At 39.2% G+C, this 27859-nt stretch overlaps 1 protein-coding gene across 1 annotated transcript in view; it reads right to left on the bottom strand.

Moving 5' to 3' along the window:
* WDFY3 (WD repeat and FYVE domain containing 3) overlaps nucleotides 1-27859 on the bottom strand; it is a 330461-nt gene that overhangs the window by 159962 nt on the left and 142640 nt on the right. Inside the window, 4 exon segments of the mRNA XM_078148340.1 lie at nucleotides 8452-8630; nucleotides 15269-15363; nucleotides 16443-16900; nucleotides 22243-22436. Of these exon segments, the coding sequence (XP_078004466.1) occupies nucleotides 8452-8630; nucleotides 15269-15363; nucleotides 16443-16900; nucleotides 22243-22436 (926 nt within the window).

The following is a 27859-nucleotide window of genomic DNA, read 5'->3' as shown; positions in this document are numbered from 1 at the left end:
TGGGCCCGAGACCAAACTACTTTTTTTGGTTTTTGAGGCTTCACAAGTAGCCATTTTGACACTACTGTGTTCTAAGTTTATGCCTTGATCCTTCCTATCACTATAGTAACTTTCTACAGTGAAGGTTTTTTTTTCTAGTTTGGTTTTTGCTCATTTCTTTCCATGACTTGGTATTTTTATTTTTATGTATTTTTACGTGAGAGTTGGGCTCTGGTCCTGCACTGCGGGGGTGGGGCCTCCCCATCGGCCTCCCCTCAGGGTGGAGTTTAGCTGGTGGCCTGCTCCAGCAGGGAGGCCTTGCTGCTGGGTTGCTAAGGTAACAGAGTCTTTCTGGAGGCTGGCTGGGGAAGAAGGATCTTGTTGGTCTGTCCCAAGGGCGGAGCTCTGTTGCTAGGTTGCTACGGAAACAGACTCTCTCTGCAGGTCAGCCTGAGAATCAGGGTCTTGCCGCCGCCCTGCTACCGGTCAGCAATGGGATCAAAGCCTGGCTGGTGGCTGGGGCTAGGGTTGCTAAGGTGGGGCCCTGTGATGGTGCACAGACTGCTCATTTGCCTAGGAGGCTGCTGGTTTGTAGGAGGGCAGGGCCTCTCTAGTGGATTGCCCCAGGCCTGGAGCCTTGTTGCAGGACCTTAGCTAAGAAGCTGGCTGGCTACTGCTGCTGCTCTTGGACCTTGCTACCCTCCCACCCTAGTGAGATAGAGCTTTCCTGCCATACTAGTATGCTGCTTCCCTGCTACTAGATCAATTCTGAGGTGGTTTTCTACTTGTTTGGAGGGAATTTCAGGAGGGCTTCAGAGGGTTCCTTCCTCACTCTGCCATCTTGGCACTGGAAGTCCCAAGATTGGATGTTATCATCCCAAAAAGGATTACAAAATGAAGACATTTATGAATGGATAAAGAGTAACATTTGTAGGACCAAGAGAACTAGCACCATTATAAAGAAAAAGAATTTTGAAATACTTGAGAATGGCAATCAATGCAAGGAACAATCATGATTTGATTGGACTGATGATGAAATAAGCTATTTCACTCATTGACAGAGAGGTGGTGTATTCAAAATGCAAAATATGATATACATTTTTTTAAAAAGGGAATTTGAGAATTTGTTTTGCTTGACTATGTATATTTCTTATAAGGGCTTTTTTGTTTCTTGTGTTTTGTTTTCCAGTGGGGAGTGGGAGGGAGGATGAGGGGGGGATAATGTAATAAAATGGAAAAATAAATGAAAGTAGGGCTACTGGGAGATCTTTAAAAAAAATGCAGAGTAAAGAACAGAAGGCCAGAAAAATACACAAACAAGCAGGACATGTTTGAAAGCTAAAGGCTGAATTTACATTATACTTGAAAAGAAAACTGCATTTACATGTAATAGAGTAGCTTCATATATATCTGCACAATGCTTTTTTTTTCCTGCTATGTATACAGATATGCCATTTTCTTTGGTCTTCGTTAAGTTCAGAATAATAAACTTTTAAAAAGAGGAAGGCAGTTTTTTTCAGTCTGTTAAATAACTGGTAATTAAATAAATTAAATGAACTGATACGGTAGTGGTGCTCTGACAGTGGATGACTGAAAAATGTTATTAATGAGGAAATTTTAAAACATTACTCTGTAGCTTGGTATAAGGTCAAATATGGGATGGAGCCAAATAGCTGGGTGATGGGTGACTTGTAATTAAAGATGGATAGATCAATCAATTTATTAATCATTCAACAAATATTTATTAAGTACCTACTACATGCCAAGCACGATGCTAATGACTGGGGATACAAAGAGGCAAAAGTTACTCTCTGACCTCAAGAAGCTCATGAGAGTAAAGGACTAATACATAAAGGAAGTTGAGCTTAAAGTGGGGTGGGATGTCTAAGTGAAAATGTGATCTTGTCACAGGGTAGGGGTCTATATGGACTTGACCAGTCTCATGACTACACACAGAATAGGGTTAAAGATGAACTAGACAAGTGTTCCTCCTTTGACAGAGGCCTCTGTTTTTGCCTTGTGTACCTTTAGTGGCCCAGCCGCCATCGTGGGGCTGACCTCTTCCAGCTCCCCTAAGGGTTATTTCACTGAATGGCTCTTTTCTGCCACAGTTCTAGCAGCTGTAAAAAGTCCAGGAGACACAACAGCTGGGGAGCACACAAAAGAGCTGGAGAGTGCAGTCACTGGAGGAGGTGATCTCACCCAGTGGAAACCTTGCACTGAAGTCTTGCTGCTGCAGCCTTCTTCTTCCCCCTAGATTTCATGCCTGCTTCACTTGGGGAAGCTCCGCTACTGCTCTCCACTGACTTAGAAGAATAACAGAGTCCTCCCTGCACTTTAATGACACTTGGCCCCAGTGAAGTGCAGGGCTTGAAGAGCTTATCCTGAGCAATCTGCTGCCCCAGGCCTACCACCTTGCTTGGAGGCTGCATCTGTTCTGCTCCAGGTCTCCAGAACACTGAAGTCCTCTGCTTACCACCAAATACAAAGGCCACCCTTGAGACACAGGCTTCTGCTCTAGCACCTACTTATTCCTTCTCTATTGTGGGGGTAGATTTTCAAATGCTGACTCACTCCATAACCTTATGGAGGCTACATTTATGCTGCCACAGTCGGGAAGTGTGGCATCACAGAGAGCAGGACTTGGTGTCACAAAGACCGGTGTTCAAATCCTGCTTTTAATAAGGGTTACCTTGGGCAAGTCTTCACAAGTTCTCTACATCTTTGCCTCACTTTCTATATGTCAAATACAGTATTTGCCCCACAGTTTGCAAATGTTAAAGTCTTACTTAAATGTCAGTTATTATTATTGTTGCTTTTGCTGTTCTTACTTAATCACAGAGTGGTCAGCATCTGGATTCTGAAACCTGGATTTACTGCCACATGTGGAGGCCCTGTCTAATCCACAGAGCTACTGAACCAGATAAGAAAAACCACAGTGCCACTGAGCTTCTCACCCTTAGGATGCTAAGTACGACCACAGCCTCTTCTACCAAGCCCCTTACTACAAGGACTTCACAGAGGATTAAGACCATGAGACAAACCTAGGCTTGATATACAGAGTTTGTTCAGACTATGTGCCATCTCCCATCATCTTGGGGGCCAAAGAAAGAAACTGATGCTCATTATAAGTTCAGTTAAGCTTAGAGCACCAATTATCAGGTATTTAGTGACTCAGATGCCTGTCCTAATCTTCCTCTTGAGAAAGAATAATTTTTATCTGTCATCACAGGACCCTTGAGGGTTAGAGTCAATCAGTCAACAAACACTTAGTAAAGATCTACTATGCACCAAGCACCATGACAGGTGCTGGGTATACAAACACAAACGAAACAGTGCCTGATCTCAAGAAGCTTAACTTTATAAGGCATACAACATATGAGCATATATATACACACACACACATACATATATATACACACACACACACACATATTATACACACAACATACATACATACACATATACATGTATATATTATATATATATATATATATATATATATATATATATATGTATATGTATAAATGAATAAAAACTTCTTTTACTAGGCTCTTCTGCAGACACTATAAATACTGTTAGTGTATCTCAGTGAGGATGGCAGTTTTTGCCAGCAGTCTGAAGACAGTTTAAATTGTCTTGCTTCCCTCTATGGATTCAGAGAGAATTTGTGTTTCACTGTTAATCTAGGAGGATTTATAAAGAGTCTGTAGAAAAGACAGAGGACAAGAATGTGAGGATGATCTTCTTGGTTAGAATTATCTTAATTATGTTATAAAGATAACTCTGAAGAGTCTATGAGGAGCTGGCAAATAAAAGTGCATACTGAAAGACTTTCCAATGTTTACTGAAAAAAGAAGTATGGAAAAGTAGTAACCTAGCTTTTTAACTGAGAGACTAAATTTAACTTGCACCTTGAGGAGAAATATGTAGAAGATATGTATAAGGAGAAATATATAGAAGATTCTTAAGAAATTTTAACCAATTGGCCTAGCAATTCCAGGTCTTAAATTGTATTAGAAAGCAGCAATCATCAAAACTGCTTGGTACTGGCTAAGAAATAGAGTGGTGGATCAGTGGAATAGGTTAAATATGCAAGACACAGTAGTCAATGACTATAGTAATCTATTATTTGATAAACCCAAAGACCCCAGCTTCTGGGATAAGAACCCACTCTTTGAAAAAAAAAACTGCTGGGAAAACTGGAAAAAAATATGGCAGAAACTAGGAATAGATGAAAATCTCATACCGTATACCAAAATAAAGTCAAAATGGATTCATGATTTAGATATAAAGGCTGATACTATAAGCAAACTGGGACAGCAAAGAATAGTTTACCTATCAGATCTATGGAGAACAGAAGAATTCATGACCAAACAAGAGATAGAGAACATTACAAAAAGCAAAATCGATAATTTTGAGTACATTAAATTGAAAAGTTTTTGCACAAACAAAACGAATGCAACTAATATTAAAAGGAAGGTGGAAAATTGGGAAAGATTATTACAATCAGTCTCTCTGATGAAGGCCTCATTTCTAAAATATATAGAGAATTAAGGCAAATTTATAGGGAATACAAGCCATTCCCCAATTGATAAATGGTCAAAGGATATGAACAGACAGTTCTCAGATGAAGAAATTAAAGCCATCTATAGTGATATGAAAAAATGCTCTAAATCACTACCGATCAGAGAAATGCAAATCTAAACAACTCTGAGGTACCACATCACACCTATCAGATTGGCCAACATGACAAAACAGGAAAATGATAAATGTTGGAGAAGATGTGGGAAAATTGGAACACTAATGCATTGTTGGTGGAGTTGTGAAATGATCCAACCATTTTGGAGAACAATTTGGAACTATGCCCAAAGGGCTACAAAAATGTGCATACCCTTTCATCCAGCAATAGCACTTCTAGGGCTATATCCCAAAGAGATCATACAAATGGGAAAAGGACCCACATGTACAAAAATATCCATAGCAGCTCTTTTTGTGGTGGCAAAGAATTGGACATTGAGAGGATGCCCATCAATTGGGGAATGGCTGAGCAAGTTGTGGTATATGAATGTAATGGAATACTATTGTGCTATAAGAAATGATGAACAGGCCGACTTCAGAAAAACCTGGAAAGACTTGTATGTCTGATGCTGAGAGAAATGAGCAGAACCAAAAGAATGTTGTACACAATAATAGCCACGTTGTGCGATGACTAATATTGATAACCTTAACCCTTCCCAGCAACACAAGGATCTAAGACATCTCCAGAAGCCTCGTGATGGAAAATGCTATCCACATCCAGAGAAAGAACTATGAAAGTTGAACTGCTATTTTTTTCTCTTCTGTTGAGTTTTGTTTCCTCTTTCTGAGTTTTAATTTTTACTTACCACACCACTAACATGAAAATATGTTTAATAGGAATGTAAATGTATAACCTATATCAGATTGTTCACCGTTTTGGGGAGGGTGGGGAGAAAAATTTTAAACTCAAAAGCATATGGAAGTGATTATTTTGTTTTGTTTTGGCTAGGCAATGGGGTTAAGTGACTTGCCCAGGGTCATACAGCTAGTAAGTGTTATGTGTCTGAGGCCAGATTTGAACTCAGGTCCTCTTGAATCCAGGGCCGGTGCTCTATTCACTGCACTACCTAGTTGCCCTGGAAGTGATTATTGATAAATCAGAATAAATTAATAAAATTTAAAAAAAAGAAATTTAAACCATTATCTGAAATGAACTTAATCGTGAAATAGTGTTTCTAGAAGTGAAAAATCAATTACCATTATACTGAGGGTTTGATGGTAGCTGTGGCCATGATCTTCCTCAAAGACAGAATACTATAAATAAATACACATTTGTTTTAATACTGGTTTTAATTTGTACAAAATTGTATTTGTGTAACCTCCACACACAGAATTGGGAAAAGAGGTTTTTTCCAGTTTATAAATAAATAGTATTTGATGAATTGGGCTGGGGGCTTGAGCTAATTAAAAGAATTAATGAGAAAAAAGGCTAAGAATGTATTGATTAGAATGAAAATATCCAAGCAAATCCCTGGATGGTTCAGGTATTCAGGTCGATAAAAATAAATATGAGAATCAGTCACCTGACAGGATAAGGGTGGTGACGAACAAGTGACAGCCATTCAACCATCCACCCCGGCTGCCAACATGATTCCTAAAGGAGAGACACAACAATTTCACTCCCCTAGTCCATAAATTTCAGTGGTTCTCTAGTAACTCTGAAGCAAATATAAATGCCTCTCTTTGGCTCTTAAGGCCCTTCACAACCAACCTTCTTGGCCCAAGTGCACAGGACTGTCCCCTTCCCACTCACTATGATTCAGCCAAATTGGCCCTCTTATGCGCTACTCCATCTCTCATCTTCATCACTTTATACTTGCTAGCCCCCTGTGACAACATGCATTCCATCTTCACCTCTGCCTCTTACAATCCCTAGTTTCCTTTAAGACTCAGCTCAAACACCAGAAAATGCTGTATAAATGTAAGCTATTACTTAGTAGGCACAATAGGGTGCCCCACCCTATCTGCTCTGACGACATCACAATTTATGGAGCAAACATCATACTGAACTCCTCCGACCCTCTTGGGGACACGTGTGCTTCAATGCTGAAGGACAAGTGTTACAAAGCATTCCCTTGTTGACTGCTAAGGCTAGCAAGAGCCACCCACTCTATGAATTCGAAAATTCTCTTCTTCCAGTCTCTCAGAATATGTAGCATGAGACTCTCTCTCCTGGCGGGAGAAGGGGAAAGAGAGGAAGAGTTACTTTCCTGGTCTCTCTAGGATTTTTCCACATGGCAGCCATAGCATGTACTGGTGTAGCTGAGCCCAAATTATTAGGATCTCAAGGTCCTGGCTGCTACATCGTGTGTGTGTGTGTGTGTGTGTGTGTGTGTGTGTGTGTGTGTGTGTGTGTGTGTGTGTTTTCCCTTAAGCCTAGCTAACCAAATAGTGATACTGAGATGAACATTTCCAAAGTTGAGGTGTGAACTCCTGGGTCCCTCAGTTGCCACTGGCTACACCACAGGAGGTGTTCCTCACAAGTCCTTGAGTGTGTGTGCATGAAAGAAGAAGATCAACAAGAAGATGAGCCCAAGTCCTGGCCTCAAGGGAGCTGTCTGGACAGCAGAGTCAAGGAGAAGGTGAAATGCATATCTAACAGCCCCCACCACGTTCCCCATGTTAATGTCTGAATTACTAACCCTCTGTGAGAATATAATAGGAGTTCTAGATTACTTTGTCATGTTTTAAGTCTTTATCAATGTGCACTTATGAAGTCTTCTGTGTTTTAACCATTTCTTGCGAATGGCCATCCTTACCTTATCCACACTGTACACTGAATGCCCTTCCATTCCCTTTTGGGGAGCCCCTAGAACTGAGCCTGATCTGAGTCTTAAATTATCTCTAGACCTGAGGTGGGAGAATACTGACAGACCGTATGAGAAAATAGCCCATCTCTTTTTTTTTTTTAGAGGAAAGGCTCTCCTAGAAGTAAGTCTACTCAGTGCATAGCCCACAGCTATGTGAGAAAGGGTGGCCCAGCCATTTTGGGTCAATGCCAGTCCACTGTCACACTGGTATCTCAAAATATGAGCAATATCTCAAGATCCATATAAATAAAAGAGAAAAATAGAATTAGTCTGGAATAACATACTCATCACATTTCTTTTTGATTCCATTTACTACTAAGTAGGATTTATAAGAAGCTTCCACAATTACTGGTAGTGCCCAAAGTAATTCACAGTTGGGAGTATAAAGATCTATCCTACATTAGAGAAATGTAGAATGGGCTTATAAAACACAACTGTCAGGGACAGTGTTTGTCATATGGTTACAATACTTTGATGTTATCCGTAAAATTGATTATTATGGAACACTTGAGAAAAGGTCTTTTCTTTAAGGCAAAAGAAGAAAAACACCAAAATTTAAGAAGCCTCCTGCTCATTTCCTTATGGGAGGAGTTAAGAAAAATGAAAAACTATAAATAACTCAACATGTGTGATAATGATAAGACAACGGATTATTCTCCATACAAAAGAAGGTAGAAGCATAACAGAATGCAGACTGCAAGCATGGCAAAGATTTCATCTTGCAAAATATCTTATTACACAGAAAGCAAAAATCTGTGCGGTATAAGAAAGAAAAGTCTCCATGAATACTCTGTCTTGGGTACTAAGAAAAATCTAGCCACCAAGTACATAAATGTTGCATGTAGATCCATCTTACATGCATGAAAAAATGCCTACAATTTATCTGTGTATCAACACACAGGACTATCAGGTACACAGCACAAGCATTAACTTAGAAATGCAAACAGGGAAAGATGGTGATTACTAAATGCTTGTCGACTGGTTGATTACCCTCTTGGTCACCTTCCACTTCACCCTGCCACCCCTAACCCTCAACACTCATTCCACCTCATTCATTAAATTCATGAAGACACATCCTTACTTCTGGCTGCGATGTTGAGCCAACAGAGGATAAGAGGTCCAGCATGGCAAGCATGGCTCCAGGATGGATGACAACAGCATCAGAACTCTGGAGAGATGACACTGCTGGCTGTTGTTTCACATCAGCAGCGTTTTTGGAAGGGTACCCAGAGGATGTTGAAACAGAATGATATCCATGCCCTACGGAACAAGAAGGAAGAAGAATTTCATGTCTACCCACAATAAAAACTTCTATTTATTTTTATGACTGTTATGCAAAAAAAAATCTATACTTCAGAGCAGTTAAGGCTAAACTGCATTAAAATATTTATCATTAACTCTCAATTATTCAGGGATATAAACCCAATTAGTGAATCTTTTAGACGCTCATTTTTCCACTTACTTTTCCTATTGTAGTTATGTAATGGGTCAAGAGCAAGAGATGAAAATAAAGTGATTCAATACTCATGCTAATAAATGCTTGTTGGAAGCTCTAATAAAAAGTTTGATGGGAAGAAGAAGTTAAACCAATTGCTAAAATGAGAATTTTTGCTTTCATGCTCTGTATCAGTCTACTAGGTACCCAAAGGCAACCAAAGCTAGTCAATCTCTAAGTGCTCAATGAAGGTGATATTCTGGGAGATAGAACTGGCTTCATCTTGGGGTGCAGCAAGAACTTGGCCAAGAGCTGTCACCCTCCTTGCAAGTACCCCATTTTCCACTTGGAAGCTGTTATCTAATGGCACTCATGTTACAGAGAAAACTCATACCAATGCAGCCTGACTAGGTGTTTTGTATGCAATTTTCTCTATGGCCACGTGCTTCTCCTTCCAATAATTAACATAATTTAATATTATGCTTCTGAAATTTGAGATTTCTTTATTTTCTACTGATTCGGTATTTTGGCACTAAGAAACTCTCTTGAGGCAATGGGTTAGAAAGACGCACGATTCATTGAGTCTGAAGCATTACAGGTACTCCCGGTTCCAAAAACTCCATCTTGGAATTATCTGTTTGAAATCACACTTCCCTCATAAGACAATTGCAGATTAAATGATGCTTTAAATTCAATGATTTGTCAGCTGAGATAGATGAATTGGTGTTTTAACTGCTCCATGAAAGCATCATTCTTTCTTTTTAGAAATACTAAGAATATTAGTATCATTACTTCAATATTACAAATAGATTATACTCGTCTCAAAGGTAAGTTCATCTTTGCCTATGCTACCCCAACACCCCAATAAATGTGTAGCTTCCTCCTGTCCCTTCACCCCGACTTTTCAGCAATCTCTTTCAGAATTGCTTTACTGGGGCAGCTAGGTTGTACAGAGGATAGAGCACTGGCCCTGGAGTCAGGAGGATCTGAGTTCAAATCCAGCCTCAGACACATAACATTCACTAACTGTGTGACTCTAGGCAAGTCACTTAACCCCAAATGCCTCACCAAAAAAAAAATTGCTTTACTTCCAAAGTCATTTCAGAAATGGCTCAATATCACATCATCACCTTTTACCCTAAACTTAAAAGAAAAACTTAAAAACTCGGAATTTGTCTTTATTCTATGAGCAGTAACCTTGTCAGAACATCCAGGACATTCCAACTTGCAACCTTTGTCTTCCAGCCCTAGTACTGCCAGAAAGGTCCTTTCTGCTCAGTTTTCTCCTGGTCAGTCTGAATGAATAAAGTCAAATAAAGTTATTAATCTACTCTCCTCTTAAAAGAGGATATAGTCTTTAATCAGGTCATAAATTTTAGTATATATATATATGGGGAGATATTTGCTAGTTTTTTCATTCTACTTCTTAGAAAAACTGATGCTTAACAAAATACCACACACTCAAAGTATGAACTTCCCCAAATGGTTAATGTGACTGAAGTAACATGAAAGGAGACATAAGTCAATTTGTCACTAGGAAGCTAAGTCTCCCGTCTTTGGAAATAAAATAATTTATTCTAAACCAAGTGACATTTTCTTTTCTTTTCTTTTTTTGGCACGGCAACCTTGCCCAGGGTCACATGATATTATCAAAAGATTTTTAAATTGACTTAATTTGCTAACATTTTGAAGATATTTTGGCTATAATTGATATTAAAAACAAACCTAAAAAGATAAAATGTGTTTTGACATAATAATGACTAGAGATAAAAAGCTTTCTTTTCTAAATCCTGTAAAACAAAAATGTTATACATACATAAATATGTATATATACATGTTATAATTTCTGTTGAACAGATATTATAGACATATAAATGTGAAGCAGCATGGTAGAGTGGATCTCAGAGACAGTAAGACCTGTGTTCAAATTCCACCTCTGACACATACCAGTTGTTATAAGGAAAAAGTCATGTCAGTTGGTGTCCCAGACAATTCTTCTGCTTGGAAGAAGTTTGCACACTGGCAGCAAACTGTAATAGAAGGAACCTTGACTCTTGAATTAGGAGTCCTAGGTTCAAATCCCATCTGCAGGATACTAGCTGTGGGACCCGGGGAAAGTCACTCCCCACCCCCCTCATTCTCAGTGTTGTCCTCTGTAAAATGAGAGGCTTCCAAGGTCCCTTCCACCTCGAAATGTATAATCTTAAGTAAGACAGTAGCAACATGATGGTGTCAGCTCGGACCCTGTCCTTGTTCAGGATGCAAGCTATAGCTAGCTATTGCTATCTTTGGTCAATGCAAGTGCAGAAGAGAGAAGAAAAAAGATGCTCCAACTCTGCGTGTGATAAGCTTCACTTTTCACTAGAAGAATTAAATAACCCTTTACAGGTAGGGGTAAGACATTATCATTCCCCCCAAAAAAGAAGTTTAATTATTAAACTCCACTGAAAATGTAATCCACTACAGTGTTTTCTTCAATTAAAGTATCAGTCTTACAATTCAAGAAAAAGTAACCAAAAATTTAAAAGTCTTTGGTATCAAACTACACAATTTTATAGACCACAGCTCTATTGGATGTTCACTCTTGGTGCAAACAATTCTTTTAAGTAACTGCTATACAAAAGATGGAAAAGAGAAAACCCTCTTGTGCATTTTACTTCCAATTATAAAAATGAACATGTGTTAGATCACTCACTGTAAGAAAAGAACACGCACTAGATAAAGTGCTTTAAGTCAATCCATTTAAGGTTACTGAACTCAAACAATTTCAGTTTGTGTGTGTGTGCATGCGTGTGTGTGTGTGTGTGTGTGTGTACTGTTCTTTTAACTGCAGTAACTTTTAAGCACAGAAGCTTCCCTATCACCATAAAACAAATAAAAAGTTTCACAAGATTACTCCAACCTATAATGTAGTTTAGACAAGAGGCCTGAGGTTCCTGAGACTTAAGTCTCAGAACAGATCCAAGAAAGAAAACCTCATTACGCTGGTACTGATATGGTGGCTAGCCCCGCTCTTTTTCACAAGGGATGGCTCTCTGTAGAAGAAGGGTGGTAGAGATATATTTGAAAATGAAGACAGTACAAAGTCAAAATGCATCAACCAAAACTTAAATAAAAATTGCTGTTGCTAGTTAAATGAAATCATAACATCTCTAGGAACACATCTAGCACTCTCAGTAATAAGAGAGCTGATGTCAAATAGTGCTCTAAGGCTGACAAACTGCTTTATTATTATTTCATTTGATAACAGAAAAGACTGGTGTGGCAAATGTTACACGGATGATTATCTTCATTTTACAGATGATGGCACTGAAACTAAAATGCAGTCCCATGGCCAGGGGCAGACGGTCTAAGTCAGGCTCCAAATCACAGCTGCCACCTGACTCCATACCCTGTGCTCTCGAGAGCACACCTCGCAGTCTCTCCTAATAACAATTCACATTTAGTTTTCCGAGCATTTGACATACACTATTTCACTGGAACGTCACAAGCGCCACTGTGCAGACGAAGGCTCCTGATATTCTCACTCCACATTCCAGATGTGGAATCTGAAGCAAAAGAGGCTCTGTGATTCACCCAGGCTCAAATGCCCGAGTCAAAAGCGGAACCCAAGTCCTCCTTATTCTAAGGCCATCGCTCAGAGTCAGGGCATTTCAGAAATGGAAGGGACCATTACAGCCATCTACTGCGGCCCATACCTGAAAAAGAATCCCTTCTACATAATACCCTCAGCAAGTGCTGTCCTTTAAACAGGAGATAAGGGAGGCCATAAGTTACGTAAGGCAATAGATCAAAAAAGAGAATGGTGAATAAATCAACTTATCAAAGTTTTTAAAACGCATCACACTACGTAAAGTACTGGAGACATTAAGACTAATTGAGACATAAATAAAACTAGTAATCTAGTAGAGAGGCTAGACAAATATATAGATAAATATAAAACAAGCTACAAAATGAGCAAATAGGAAAGGTCTGACCATTGTTATATGATATATATATATATATATATGAGAAAAATCAGGAGTAGCTGAGGGAATGAGGACAATCTTCATGAAGGGACTGGCCTCTCAACTCAGAGCTTTTCCACATAATTACCAAAATGATATTCCTAAAGCACAAATATGCCTATGTTCAATCAGCTGCAGTGGCTCCCCATTGCCTTTAAGAGCTAATATAAGTGTCTTTATTTGCATGTAAAGCCCTTTCAAACCTACCTTCAACTCACCTGTCCAGCCCCCCCCCAACCCGTCATAGACTTTTTGGCCCATAGTAAGAAACGGGATGTTTGTCTGCTCATTCTGAGGTGAGAAGAGAGGGAGAAAAAGTATCCTCAGCACTCTGCTGACTGACCAACTAAGCAGGACTTTGCTCCGCAGAATGGGAAAGACCTCAGTAGGCAGAGGTAAGTGGGGAATCATTCCAGACACAAGGCATAGCGTGTTCTAAGCAAGGCCCAGCAGCAGGAAACGTCCAGTAGTGTGGCTGAGTTCGAGTACTGAGTACATGACAAAAACATACGACGAAGCAGACAAGGCAGGTTAGAGCTATTCTGATGGCCAGAGGTTGGGTAAGAGCGTGAGAAGGAAGCCGAGGCAAGAATTTAGCCCCTGTCTAAGAATGTCAAGTCAGATAATATGCCCAGTGACTTAAAGAAAGCCACAAAGACTGCTTCCTCTTTGACCCTTGTTTGGGCTGGAAAGTGACAAAGTTCCAGGGACCAATCAGACTTCGCTAAAGTACGGCGGGCTGGGACTGGTAAAAAGAGAACCATGGGAAAAAATGAACCCAAGAAAAATTATTGTGATGGCTAAGGAACTTGGGTACTCGGACACCAAAAAGAAAATGTGATCTAGTAATGTTAAGGCTGAATTCACACGTGATAGAGCAGGCTGCTACCATGTGTTAAGGACTGGAGTGGGGCAGGGTGGGTGGTATTGTGTGGTGCTCTACCTGCTACACCACACTGCCTCTCAAAACATACAAATAAGCACAATATTACACGGTTCCTACTCACTACCTGGATTTAGGAGGGCTATATTTTCATCCGACATTCATTTTACCTCTTAGGTCATCCCTGTCTTCTGACACATGCCAATGGAAGGGAATAAGACTGAGACTGAGACAAAGCATCAAAATGAAAAGTGGAAAAGCATTATTCATAGTGGCAAGAGTCAACCAACGAGCAAAACACCAGCCTCCATTAAGATGGCGCTCTTCTCCTAATCTTCCATTGTGATAACAGAAGATCAGTTAGCTGTCATAAACCTGACTCACTCTTTCCAATTAACCTCACACTACAGTGCCTGGGAAGTATAAATGAGATTAAGCTTCAGTGTAACATAGCCCCAAGATTCCTGGAAAGAAAAGTATTTCTTTTCCAGTAAAAATAATGTCATTCAAACTTCGGAAGCTTCACTTGGACATGAAGAAAGCAGGAGATTTCTATGATTAAGTTGTAAAGACTGTAGAGTTTGATTTTTTCCTCTTCCAAAGTAGGTTTCAAATATTTCAGTTGTTTTTCAGATGTGTCCAACTTTTCATGACCTCATTTGGGGTTCTCTTGGCAAAGATACTGGAGTGGTTTGTCATTTATTTCTCTAGACCATTTTACAGATGAGAAAACTGAGACAAACAGGGTTAAGCAACTGCTCAGGGTCACACGGCTAGTATGTGTCTGAGATTAGATTTGAATTCAGGAAGATGAGTCTTCCTGACTCCAGGCCAGGCACTCTATCCACTTTACCACCTAGCTGCCCCAAATATGCTTCAATACATACCTTTAATGAATTACTCACTTATCCTTCAACTTAGTTTTTGAGCTTTAGATGTAATTTGGACTCACATTTCAAATAAAGATATCAAAAAGGACAGGGTAGGAAAGTAAACAACTGAACTCATCTCAGAAACTGACCTCAGGATTCATTTCTCACAGATTTTAGTCTAACAAACCTTCTGATGGCACAATATAAGAAAGCCGATGGAGTCTTACTGATCAAATGTCTACATTAAGACTTCTGTTTGTTAATAATTTGAAAGCACCAAGGCATGACCATCTTCCCCCCTCCCTCCACATTTAGTGTGTACGCATGCGGTGTTGTTCTCTTGCTCAGGTACATCCATATACAAAGGAAACTTTCAAAGACAGAGGGGAGAAAGGGAGGCATTGAGCACTTTAATAATTCAAATGGATGCTAAGTTCCAATTCCTCATTCACTTCAAACAAAACATGGCTGCTCAAAAAATAAAATACAGTTTGTCTAAATAATTCTGCATTTCTCTCATGCTACAAATCACATTTCTGTTTCAGAACTATTGGTTTTACAAGTGAAAAAGTGGCAAAGAAATGAAGGGACAAAAAAAGGAGAGAAGCGGCACGTCCTCTAGCCCCAACAGCAACAAGAGGTAAGACAAACACAAAGGGAGTGAGGAAAAGGAGCCGAGGAGATGCGCTCCCTGCTCTCACGTGGTCAGTACCTTTTCCTGGACACAGCTGGCGTACCCCAAGGAGAGGGGAGAGAAGACTCATTTGTCAGGCAAGGAGGGATCTGTTCTGCATGACTACAGGTAACAAAACAGACATTGGGGTTTAGGGGGTTAGAAAATGGCAGAAGAAGTCTGAGGTCAGTTAGTTGTACAAGAATACCAGTAAAAGCTTAATCAAATCCACTTTTTCTACCTCACAAGAACAACAAAGAACATTACTATAATACACACATCACAGGGAAAAGGAAGGCATGCATGGCACAGTTCCACAAAGCAATTCCACTTTACCTACCATATTTTCCATTTCCTGTCATGGATATATATATATATGTTAATGGGAGGTCCTAGTAAGGAATGTTTTACCAAAGGAGACTGGCACAGTCCACACCATTTAAAGTATTAGAGATTTTCTCAGACTTTGCAGCCAGCTCTCTACTTACTATACGATAATGTTATGTCTAAAATTTCCTTTTGCCAAACCATGCTAAGAAATGAGGAATCTTATCAAGGAGAAGAAAAAAAAATCAAGAAAAAAAAAGAGATCAAGTCTGAACATGAATGAACTACAACATGAGTCGATAATGGGATTATAGTGTTCAAAACACAAAATCTAATAATATATAAATTATTTTTTCAAAACTATATTTTATTTAAGCCTTTTATCCTTAAATCAAAGGCACGTCTGCATTTTTCTTTTTAGAAAAATAAATGAAAAACTAACATGGCAATTTTACTATATCTGGGTTATTCACAAATATATCTATTTAAACAGTTTAAAGGCTCAGTTATATCTTAGTACTTGGGAGGGTTTCAAGAATGAGTTAATATTTAAAAAGTCATTACAGTTTTCAGTAGAAGAAGGCTTTGGCTGGCCACAGCAGCTCCTGAAACTGCTTGTGGGGCAAAAGGCTGTGATCTGCACCCATGGGGGAGGTAAGGGGCACTCTAACTATGTAAACCGGATACCAAGTGACATCAGAACACCAGGGACATTTACCAGCAAGGTAGACTGCAAAGTTGGTCTGTCTTTTGAAAGTAGGTGGGATATAAATCCTAAAAAGATTAAAATAAATGGTGATTGCTTAAACATATCAAAATTTATTGAGACCATGCACTCCCAACAGCTGAATTCATAGAAAAAAGTAGACCCTTACCTGTCAAAGGAATCTGTGGCTACTTTGTAGAGGTAAATAAAGAGTTTACTGCAGTGCTGTAATGTGGGTGAGACAGAGTCTACAGATGTTAAGTCATCTTCCAAGAGTCGCTGAAATGGCTGGGTATTTGAGGGGAAAACATTTAAGGGGCTTATCTTCCTTAGGTCTGAAAAGCAACCAAGAAATCGGACAGCATCTGCCAGTTTCTCATACTGGATCTCTGTTTTGAAGAAATGAGAGTTAGCCGGCTCGTAACGCATTGCTGCAGTCAATGTGCAGAAAACAGTGTGGAGAAGTTCAAAGACTTGATTCTGATTCACTTTCTCCCAGCCATTCTTGGGCGGACAGCTCAAAGATCTTTCCATGGCGACAAGCAAAGACGTAATGTAGACAAATCCTCCAACTTTCCTAAAAACTGTCCTTGTGCGATGACTCTCTCGTAGGACTGAAAGGAGAGCCTATAAAAATACAAAAACACTACCATGAAATAGAAAAATGAAAAGGAGCAATGTCGTGTGATAAAGTAAGGAATTCTCCTCCTAGTTTTAATTCAACAAACATCGACTGAACACCTAAAGACAAACGATGTGGTGATTCAAAAATAAAACAATCCCTTGTGTTCAAGGCACCATCTGGTCAGATAATAATAGCTTAAGTTCATATAGATAGCACTTTGAGGTGTGCAAAGCGCATTACATAGTATCCCACTGGATTCTCCCAACAATCTTGTGAGGTGAGTGCTACAGGAATTATTAGAACCATTTCACAGATGAGAAAACATAGGATGTGAGAAGTTACTTGATTTTCCATGGTCAAGTAAGTCTCTGGTGGGATTTGAACTCAGGTCTCTGCGATTCCAAGTTCAGTACTAAATAAGAGAAGTAAGCAACTAGAAAAGCAGTCAACTGGCACAAGTAAAAAAAAATACAAGTGTCTAAGAAGTCTAGAGAATAAAGAACTCACATCTGGTTTAGGGGTTTCAGAAAGGTCTCTGAGATGATCCTGGGAAGATGACCACATTCTGATAGATGGCAATGGTAGAAAGGGCAGAAGAACATGAGAAAAGGTGGACACAGAAGGGCACAACATGTTACCTGGAGAACAGCAAAAAAACCCAATGCTTTTGGCTACAGTGTAGGATACATGTATGCGCCTAATAGGGCATAAGACTGAAAATAGAGGCTGAGTGTATATCATGGAAGACTGAATGTCTGACTGAGAAACGCAAATATGCAAGAAGACAGACTGAATTGGAAACCACTGAATATTTTTAGCAGAGGAAGCTTCTATAAGACAAGAATAATCCAGCAATAGTGTGCAGGATGAACTGAAAGGAGTAAGATTTTAGACAAGGCCAGGAATTGAGAGCAATGTAATTATCAAAAGAAAGTTATGATGGCAGTTTGAACCAAGACGTGGCAGTAGAAATGTGAAGGAGGAGACAGATTCAAGACAGATACTGTAGATAGAATTTGTACAACATGGCAAATAACTGAAGGCTTTAAATAAAGGAGAAGGAAAAATCAAAGGTTTAGTGGAAAATTTCTAGCCAGACAGATCAGGGGAGAGGCAGTGTTAATAGAAACAGTGAAGTTAAGAGTAGAGGTTGAACTACTAGGTCTGTATCCTCAAAGAGATTAAAAAACAAAAAGGAAAAGGACCTCTATGTACAAAAATATTTATAGCAGCTCTTTTCTGGGGATAAAGAATTAGAAGTTGAGGGGATACTCATCAATTGGGGAATGGCTGAACAAGCTGTGGTATGTGATTAGGATGGATTACTATTGTGCTATAAGAAATGATGAATAGGATGATCTCAGAAAAACCTGGAAAGACTTGCATAGACCAATGCAAAGTGAAATGTACTGTGTACAAAGTAACAGCAATATTGTAAGATGATCAGCTGTGAATGACTTAGCTGTTCTCAGCAATGCAATGATCCAAGACAACTCTGAAGGACTTAGGATGAAAAATGCTATCCATAGTCAGAGAAAGAACTGATGATGTCTGAATACAGATTGAAGCAGACTTTTGTTTTCCTTTCTTTCTTTTTCTTGAGGGTTTTTTTGTCTATGTTTTCTCTCACAACATGATTATTATGGACATGTTTTGCATGACTACACATACATAACCTATATCGAACTGCTTGCCTTCCCAACGAGGGGGGAGGTGGGGGGGAAGGGAGAGAATTTGAAACTCAAAGTTTTAAAAACAAACGTTAAAAACTGTTTTTACATGTAACTGGGGAAAAATAAAATACTAAATAAATAAATAAATAAATAAAAAGAACAGGGGTTGATTTGTGAGATAAGGAGTAGGAAAAAGTCAGTCAGTCATTACACATCTATTAAGTACTTGAGCTGAGGACACAAGAATGCAAAAACCAGACAACATGTAAATAACTACGCACATACAAGATATATACATTCTAAATGGAAGACAGAGTAAAGGGATAAGCAGTGGGAGGGTAGGGGGACCAGGAAGGGCATCCTACAGAAGGTGGAATTTGAGCCTAGTCTTACAGGAAGCCAGGGAAGCCAGCAGACAGAAGTAAAAAAAAAAAAATTCACGGCACAGGAGCTAGCCCACTGAAAAGACACAGAGCCGGGAGCCATCACTTTTAAAGAACAGCAAGCAGGCCTGCGTGTGCCCAGAGTAGAATAAAGTATAAGAGAGGAAGGGAGACCACCAGACGGTGACTGCAGTAGTATAGGTACGAAGTGACAACAGACAACTACAGACTGTGGCCTCGGCCATGCCCAGCACAGGCCCTAGGCAAAAGCTGGGTGAGCACAGAGAAGGGGCCCCGGGAGAGATGCTGTGATGGTAGAAAAGGACCTAATGACAGATTGGATATTTGGAGCGGGTGTGAAAGAGGAATAAGATCAAGGATGACATGAAGACCTTGTGCCTGAGATGGTGCTGGTACTTTTGACAGTGATAGCAAAGTTGGAAAGAAAGGAAGATTTGGGGGAAAGTAGAACCCAATGAGCTTTATGATGACTATACTCAGAATTCACAGGTGACCCAATATACATGTCTACAGATACCAAATATTGTGGTTAACAGTTTAAAAAGAAACAACAGGTAAAAGTAGTTGTAACAGACATACTATTCATTCTGACAAAATGAATCTATTTATTAATACTGCCTGAGTACTTGCATAATATTAAGTATCTTTAAAATAATTAAACAGCTGCAGTTTGAGCTATCTTTGCTGTCTCTCTGCCTTTCTCTTTCCCTCTCCCTACACTATTACTCACCTCAAAGCTTCAAGGACCTGGGACTTCACTGCTGCGGTTACTTCCTCTACCAGGACAGATCACATCCCTCCTAATTAACACCTTAGGAAATAGTCTCTATGAATCATTGTGCCAAAGGGGAAAAACAAAATCATTTCTTGCTCAACCTCTTAAGATTAAGACTCCATAATTCAGCTAAGCTGGTCCTTGGAGGTGAGGTTGACAGACAAGCACAGATGGTGGCCTAGGCCATGCTAGCTATCTCTCCAAAGCTGGAGGAGCAACCATGCCAGAGTACGTTGCACTAGCAGAAGCTCTGAGAACCCAGGCTATAACCACCACCTCAAGAGTTGATGCAGTACTATGACCTTAACGGGTGAAGGCTCAATTATTTATTAAAGAAATGTCCCTCCTTTGTAACGGAGAAGAAAAGTAGCTACATCCCTCATATTAGAGAAGTATATTTAAAGAAGGTGGTAATATCTGCTGCAATGCATTTGCTTATATTAGAACATTTAAAAATTACCCAACTTCTTTCTGAGCTCACAGCGCAGCTTGGAAGAGCATTCTCAGTGACACCCCTGACACTGCTGCCCCTGCCTACGGACCCACACCTAAGAGGGGGGAGAAGGTGCGAACAAAACTGCCCAGAGCTGCCGACCGCCTCAGTGCCGATCTGCCTCTACCCCAGTCCAACTTGGCTTGTTCACTCTCTTAGGCTGCTTTAATGGACCTCTGACATCAGCAGCATGATCACACCCACAGAATCCAAGACTTTTTCGTGACTTCCCATCCTCCCATGAACCCAGAGAGGACTCTCCCAGTGTGCCAGAGGCCTTCCAGACTGGGAGGGGGAGCACTCAGGGTTCAAATCCTGCCCTGACACTCCCTCCCTGTGTCAGTCACTTCACTTCCTAGGGCCCAGTTTCCCGATCTGTAAAATGAGGGGGTTGGAGGAGATGACCTCCAAAGGCCCTTTGAGCTCTAAATGCAGGTATGGCACCTTGAACTCTGGAAATCAATGTGCCCTCAGGCTGCACGTTGAGACCACTTTGTTTTCCAAACACAAATGTGGCTGGAACAAGCAGCTTCTTCAATCTTTTCAAAACTATCTGTTGCCCTCTGCTGCTTAAATTACTGCTAGTAAATTACTTCAAATTTGCAAATATTCCTACATGTTGATACCAATTTGGACTCGTTCACTTTCCTAGGAATGAATCAAATTGAAATTCATCTACCTAGAGGTACAAAGTACCATAGTGGATAAAGCACTAAACTTGGGAGTCAGAACTATCTGTGGTGAGATCCTGCCCCAGAAAATGACTGTGTGTCCCTGAGCAAGTGACTGAATCACTCAGCCTCAGTTTCCTAAGCTGTAGGGGAAAAAAAAGACAACAGCACCTACACCTCACAAGGGTGCTGGAGAAAATACATTCAAAACAGTTTCCAAAACTTTAAAAGTGCTATATAAAGGCAGATATTATTATTTTAAATTAACATTCTCTTTCAAAGTTGGTATTTTTCTCTGCTCTATTCAAGTTGGAAGACAGAATATAATAAATCCAAAATAGAATAAACTCTATCTCACCACAGATGAGAATTTAACTGAAAGAAACAAAAGGGAGTAATGGGTGGGTCTTTAAGATAACAATTTCAGTTTAACATTAAAAAAAAGTCAACAATGTCACGTCTTTATTTTTATAGAAAGAAAAAGGGAGTCATTCTCCTCCTCTGTAATCTGTTCCTCCCAAGCAGTGCTAAGAATTGCCACACACAATGCTTAGCAATATTGTTACAGAAACATGGAAACAACAGCAGCAGTAAGTCACTGTGCGGAAGCTGTGAACTGTCTCAACTATTCTGGAATTATGCAAAGAAAATTAATAAATCATGCAGGCCATTTGACCTAGAGATTCAAATTCTAATGCTACATCCTAAGAAGGTCAGACAGGAGAGAAAGCCTACATATATAGAAATGTTCACAGTAGCACTGTTTGTAGGTGACTAACAGTCAGGAATGGATGAATGAGTTCTGGCAATGAAAACGAATATTACCATACCATCACGAATGGTGAATGTGAAAAGTTCAGAGAAAGGTGGGAAGACTTTGAGAAAGTGATCTATGAAAAGGAAAGCAGTCAATGGCAGACCAACATATAAAAGCATAATAAGAAAGTAAACAAAGTCAATGCATAAGAGGCAAACCCCAAAAGTCAAGGTCAGTACCATCCTAAGTCAGAGGGCACAACCCTTGTTTCCATCAACAAGCCCTAGGATGATTGTATGTTTGGGACAGACTAATCCCTCACAGACTAATCCCCTCCAGAATGGGGTAATTACCTAGGGAGTAATGTCTCCCACTGAGGGATGGAGTCCAGTTCCCATAGCAATGTGATGCAACATTGGTCCTTTAGAACCACTGAATTCTACACAATGGCCCTCACCACTATCTGAAAAGTTAATCTCAGCCCACTCCTAAAGGCAATGAAATTACTTAACTAAAAAAAAATCAAAGATGTTTGTAGTAAAAGAATAAAGATAGGACTTTCCAAACTTACCCTTAAAATGTCAGTTTTCAGTTGTAATTCTGTGGGTGGCGCTGAATGCATCAACCCTAAGAGAGTACCCATATCATCGTCCCCACTAGGAGAGAGCACCAATTGCTGGATGATCATCAGGGCATGCTGTCTACACTGAGGATACTTGACAATATTGTGGGCACACCTCGCACCTCCAAATTCCCGGAAGATCCCTTCAAGCAAGAGGTGAAAAACAAACAAAAATAGCAGGACAGTTTAGGATTTTCTTGTTAGAAACCAGGGAATGTATGGTATAATATGAAAATCATAAGCATAATTATTATTATTAGTAGTAGTAGTAACGATAATAAACCAAATTCAAATGAAATGACTTTCAAAATGTGACCAGGAAAACTATAACAACTTCTACAAACCCCTGCAAGGTAAATAATAGTTTGTTAATGTAAGAGGGAATCTGCCAGGTCAGGTGAGGGTAGTCACATAAGGCCCAAAATATCATTCAAGGTGTTCATTAAAATAAGATGTAAAACAAACGGTAAAAATACACTGCCCTGATCCCTTAACGAACACTTTTCTGACAGTTAAAGCAACAAGATAACAGACTAAGCAAATCAATTAGCTCCACCCACGTGGGAGAGGGGAGGGCTTTAAATAGCTAAGCCCTAAAGGAATTTTAGTCATCTCAGAGTGGGATTTCAAGCCCAGAACTACTTGTGAAAGAGACCTGAAAATCTTTTTCCTCACGTTCCCAACCTCTGCCATCCACCATGTGCCTTTGAAGGGGAGCTGATCATACCCTGAGAACTTAACCCAACCCAAGAGAGCTAGTCTAGGTTAGGAGTTATCACCCCAGAGGGGGTGCTCCATTCAGATAACATTTTCTTGGGGAAAACATAGAAATAATAATAAACAAACATGGATGCTAATTCAAAAGAACTGGGAAAAGGAACAGTCACACACAATCCTTAGGTGGTTACAACTGACATGTGGGTCACACTGCCTTATAATATCAGGGAAGAGATGAATTTGTTCAACAAAACATTAACACGTTACTACAGAAGATCAGTCCTCATCCTCCAATATAAAACATGCTAGGGCCAGAGCAAAAAAACCAAAGCATTTCTAGGGATAAATAAGATGATTTCCTAAGAAAAATGGAAAACTGGTAAAAGAAGATTACTTAGAAAGGCTTCAAGATTGCCTCAAAAAAGATAGATATTTCTCTCCTGATTCAGCTCACTTCACTGTCAGTTTATATTTTTCTTCCCAGATTCCTCTGAAATTGTCCCTTTCATAATTTCTTATAGCGCAATAATGTTCCATTACTTTCATTGCTTTATTAATTGAGGCACTCCCCAATTAGTAGCCCCTCCTTAGGTTCATTTTCTGATAAAGGGGGTGATCATCAACTGAGGAATGGCTGAACTAACATGGTATATAAATGTAATAAGAGGAAGAAGCCCTGCACAGAAGCAGGATAAGCAGTGTAAGCGGCAACAAATATTTTTGCTTAACAAAAACTAACATGCCCAGAGGAATTAAATGTCCTGATTTGAAAGCGAGAAAGGAGGAATATTTTTCTATCTATGTGTAATATATCACAAATAAAAGGCAACGTGCTCAGGCCATTATGTTCTTCTAGTTCTTCTTCTATTACCTCGTGGCCTTCCCTGAAGGAATCCGACTATTTTAAAACAAGGACTGTATACTAATTAATATTTCAATCACCCGTCCTAACATTTTGTCTTCCTTAGAACAGAATAGAGAACAGAATAAATATTTAATAACTGCTTAATGACCAGAAGAATGACAGTTAGAAGTATTTTTTAAACCTGGGTTTTTTTGTGTACTCACCCATTTTTTCTTGAGCATTCAATTTTTAAACTACAAATATACATTAAGATTACAGCTTTCAAAGACTACGGAGTCTGAATGCAGATCAAAGAATACTATTTGCTCTTTTTGTTTGTTTGTTTCTTCTTTCTTGTGGTTTCTCCCATTGGTTCTAATTCTTCTTTACAACATGACATGTGAAAATATCTTTAATATGAATGTGTATGTGTACATATATACCTATATACACCTATATAGGTATATATGTATATCCTATATCACATCGCACACCGTCTTAGGGAGGTGGGAAAGGAGGGAAGAGGACAAAACTTAGACGCAAAATCTTATGGAAGTGAATGCTGAAAACCAAAAATAAATAAATAGATAAACAATTTTTTAAAAAAATCAAGATTACAGATTGCAGGCTAAAAGGGTCCTCTGAAGTCACTGAGTTCAATACTTTAATTTTACAAATAAGGAAGCTAGAGATTCAGAGTAGATAAACGGCTTGTCCCAAACCACAGAAACAGGAATCCTAAGGCAAGTCCTCTAGAATCTTCCTCCTCACCAAGGCTAGCTCCTTTACTTGTTCAAGTGATCCCATTCCATCCCATCTCCTCCAATAAACTGCCCCAACTGTCATCCACACTCCACCACTTATTTTCAATCCCTCTCTCTTTACTGGCTCCTTCCCTACTGCTTACATATTACATTACCATATTTCCCCTATCCTGAAAAAGCCCTCACATTAACTATTGTCCTATATCCCATTTGCTCTTTGGAACTAAATACCATTTACAGTAAATGCTTCCAACTTTCTCTCCTCACCTTCTTCTTAACCTCTTACAATCTGATTTCTGACCTCATCATTCCACTGAAACTGCTCTTCTGTAACCAATGATCTCTTAGTTACGGAATCTAATGTCTTTTTCTCAATCCTCATTCTCCTTGACCTCTCTGCAGCCTGTGACAGTGTTAATCACTCTCTCCTCCTTAATACTCTCTTCTCTCTAGGTTTTTGGGACACCTCTCCTTTTCTGCTATTTATCTGACCACTCCTCAGTCTCCTTAGCTGGATCCTCATCCAGATCATGCCTTCTAACTATAGGTGTCCCTAAGGGCTCTGTCCTGGGCCCTCTTACTTGGTGATCTCATCAGTTCCCACAGATTAATGACCATCTCTATGCTGATGATTCTTAAATCTATATATCCTGACCCAACCTCTCTGCTGAGCCCCAACTTTGCACCTCCAACCCCTTTTCAGACATTTTAAACTCAGTATATCAAAACTGGAAACTGTTACCTTTCCCTAAACCCAACCTCTCCTATCTTCCCTATTACTGTAGAAGGTAACACCAAGAAGAGCACAAGTCTGGGAAATGAGTTCTGGATGTTTCCAGATTTTGTTTTTTCGCCCTGGCTCTTTGCGACAGACCTTTCCCCTAAAGTATTATTACTGTAACAACTAGAAGACTGATTGAAGAGAGAGACGCCAAGGTCAATCTGACCAAACCTGGTCACTTTTGTAGCTATACTAACAGATTTTTCTTCATATAAACGGGGAATCTGAGAAGATTCAGTATAAAATCTACTTAAAATTTATGATGCTATTTAATATTAATTTAATTATGTCTGAATTATTCATTGCATACTTACAACTCAACTAAATGTTAGGGTTAGAGAAGTGATACAATCTAAAAGGCAGTGATTTGCAATGGTACTTCATTCACTCCATTTTGAGAAATCTCTAGAAATAATTAGAAAAGTTCCTGCTTATTTTGTAACACTTGTATAAAACAATTTAAATGTTTTAAAAAGGAGTCCTTTCAGTTCTAAAATTCTATGATTCTCTAAATTTTGGTGTCATTTGCAAAACAAAATTTTAAGTGAATTCAGAAATTTTGCCAAGAAAGAAAAAAAATTCGAAGAACAGAAAAGCCTAGAAGTGGAAGTGTATTTACCTGATTACCCTGAAAAAAGAGCTCAGTTAGTACCAATATATTTTACATATATTGAAAATAATTAGTTTCAAAAGCAAAAAGGTTATGAATTTATTTATGAAGATGACATGGTAACAGAATGATAAAACTGAAATACTAAATACAGTTCTTTAGTACCTGCATGCCTTCTTACTAAAGGGTTATGAGCAATTCTGATCTCTGTAATTACAGATGCAAAACTTGGGAAGGATTTAAAGGAAAGATACAATAATGTTTTAAAATGATTATAGGAGAGTATTCTTAATGATGGGCTATTAGCTTGGTGGGTATTTAGCCCAGATAAAGGAAAGGCTGGATACACATTTCAGAAACATTCAGTCATATATAAGAGGGTACTAACAGCTTTTCTGGATGATTATCACATCTCTTTATCCGGTCCTAACCTCCCTCCTGACTTCCAGTCACATCCCCAAAGGCCTCTTAGACATCTCAAAGTAGATGTCCCCGTACACATCTTAAACCAACGCGTCCAACACTAAACTAATTTTCTTGCTTCCTCTTAAATTTCAGGTCAAATTCCACCTTTAGCAAGCAGCCCATCCTGATACTCCTTAACGTTAGTGCTTTCCCTTTGCTGATTATTTCCCATTTATCTTCATTGTCCACACGCGCCATCTCCCTCGTTAGACTCCATCAGGGCAGGTCCTGTTTTGTTGCTGTTGTGTCTTCAATGCTTAGCCCAGTACTCGGCACATAGTAGGTGCTTAACAAACGGTTAATGACAACTTCTGGCTCTGAACTAGGTTTTAACTTGCTCAATTATCTTACTAATTTTATATTGATTTGTCCTTTTCCTATAAATCCAAAAGACACAAAAGAAGAAAGGAGAAGAGCAAGAAAGCTAATACTTTAAGAAGAAAAATTATTCCAGGATTAAATGAGAGTTCACAAGGACAACTACTTATGAGTAGATTCTGTTGTTGTTGTTATGAACTTAATAAATACAAAAAAGAGGGGGGGCAGGGGCCCACATATAAAACAGAACAAAAGGAGATGGTATATGAAACTATGAATTTCTTTTCTATACAATTTGCTTTTTTTAAAAAGCTAATAATAAATTAAATGTCACAGCTTGTTAACCTGTTTGTGTCTCTTTAACTTTCTTCCATTTTCTGTTGCACTTTTTAAAATGTTTAAATGGTCTTCCTTTTTCTTCTTCTTTTTTGGTGCCAACATCACTAATCGCCCCTCTCCCCCCATGACTCTCACCTCTGAATTAAAAATATTTAACAAAAAAAATGAATTCTTGTTAACAAATAAACATAGTTAAAACAAATCCCTGCTGAAGCCATGTCCAAAAGGAGTATGTCTCTCTTCCCACTCCGAATCCATGAAAAACACGCTGCTCAACTTCGAGTGCAGAATGAGAAGGTGCCTATTTGTTAAAAGAGTGCTGGTTTTCTTTCCTTGTTCCAGGGGTATAAGGGAATAGGAAAACATATTTCACCATACAGAACACACTGGAGACTGGGTTGACAGTCGTTTGATCAGAGTGCTAAAAGATGTTTTTCTTTAAAATGTTCTTGTCTCTGCATCTATTGTTTCCTAGGGTCTACTCATCTTAACTCTGTATCAGTTTTCTACTTCCCAGGATTCTCTGAAATAACCACTTTCATGGTTTTTTAGCATAGTAATAATATTCCACTAGAGTTATCCACTACTATTCATTTCGCATTTCCTGTTTAAGTGACACCTTTTAGTTCCCAGTCCCTTGATTTGGTTTTTTTGTTTGTTTGTTTCCTTTTTAATCTCCCCTTTAGGTTAAGGAAGGTTGTCTTGCTTAGCTTACATATATTCCCTCC

Source organism: Phascolarctos cinereus, unplaced genomic scaffold (genome assembly GCF_003287225.1).
Source record: "Phascolarctos cinereus isolate Bilbo 61053 unplaced genomic scaffold, phaCin_HiC Scaffold_9;HRSCAF=440, whole genome shotgun sequence".
In the NCBI taxonomy this organism is placed as follows: Eukaryota; Metazoa; Chordata; class Mammalia; order Diprotodontia; family Phascolarctidae; genus Phascolarctos; species Phascolarctos cinereus.
The sequence above is the reverse complement of the archived record's forward strand: the minus strand, read 5'-3'. Positions and strand labels throughout refer to the sequence as shown.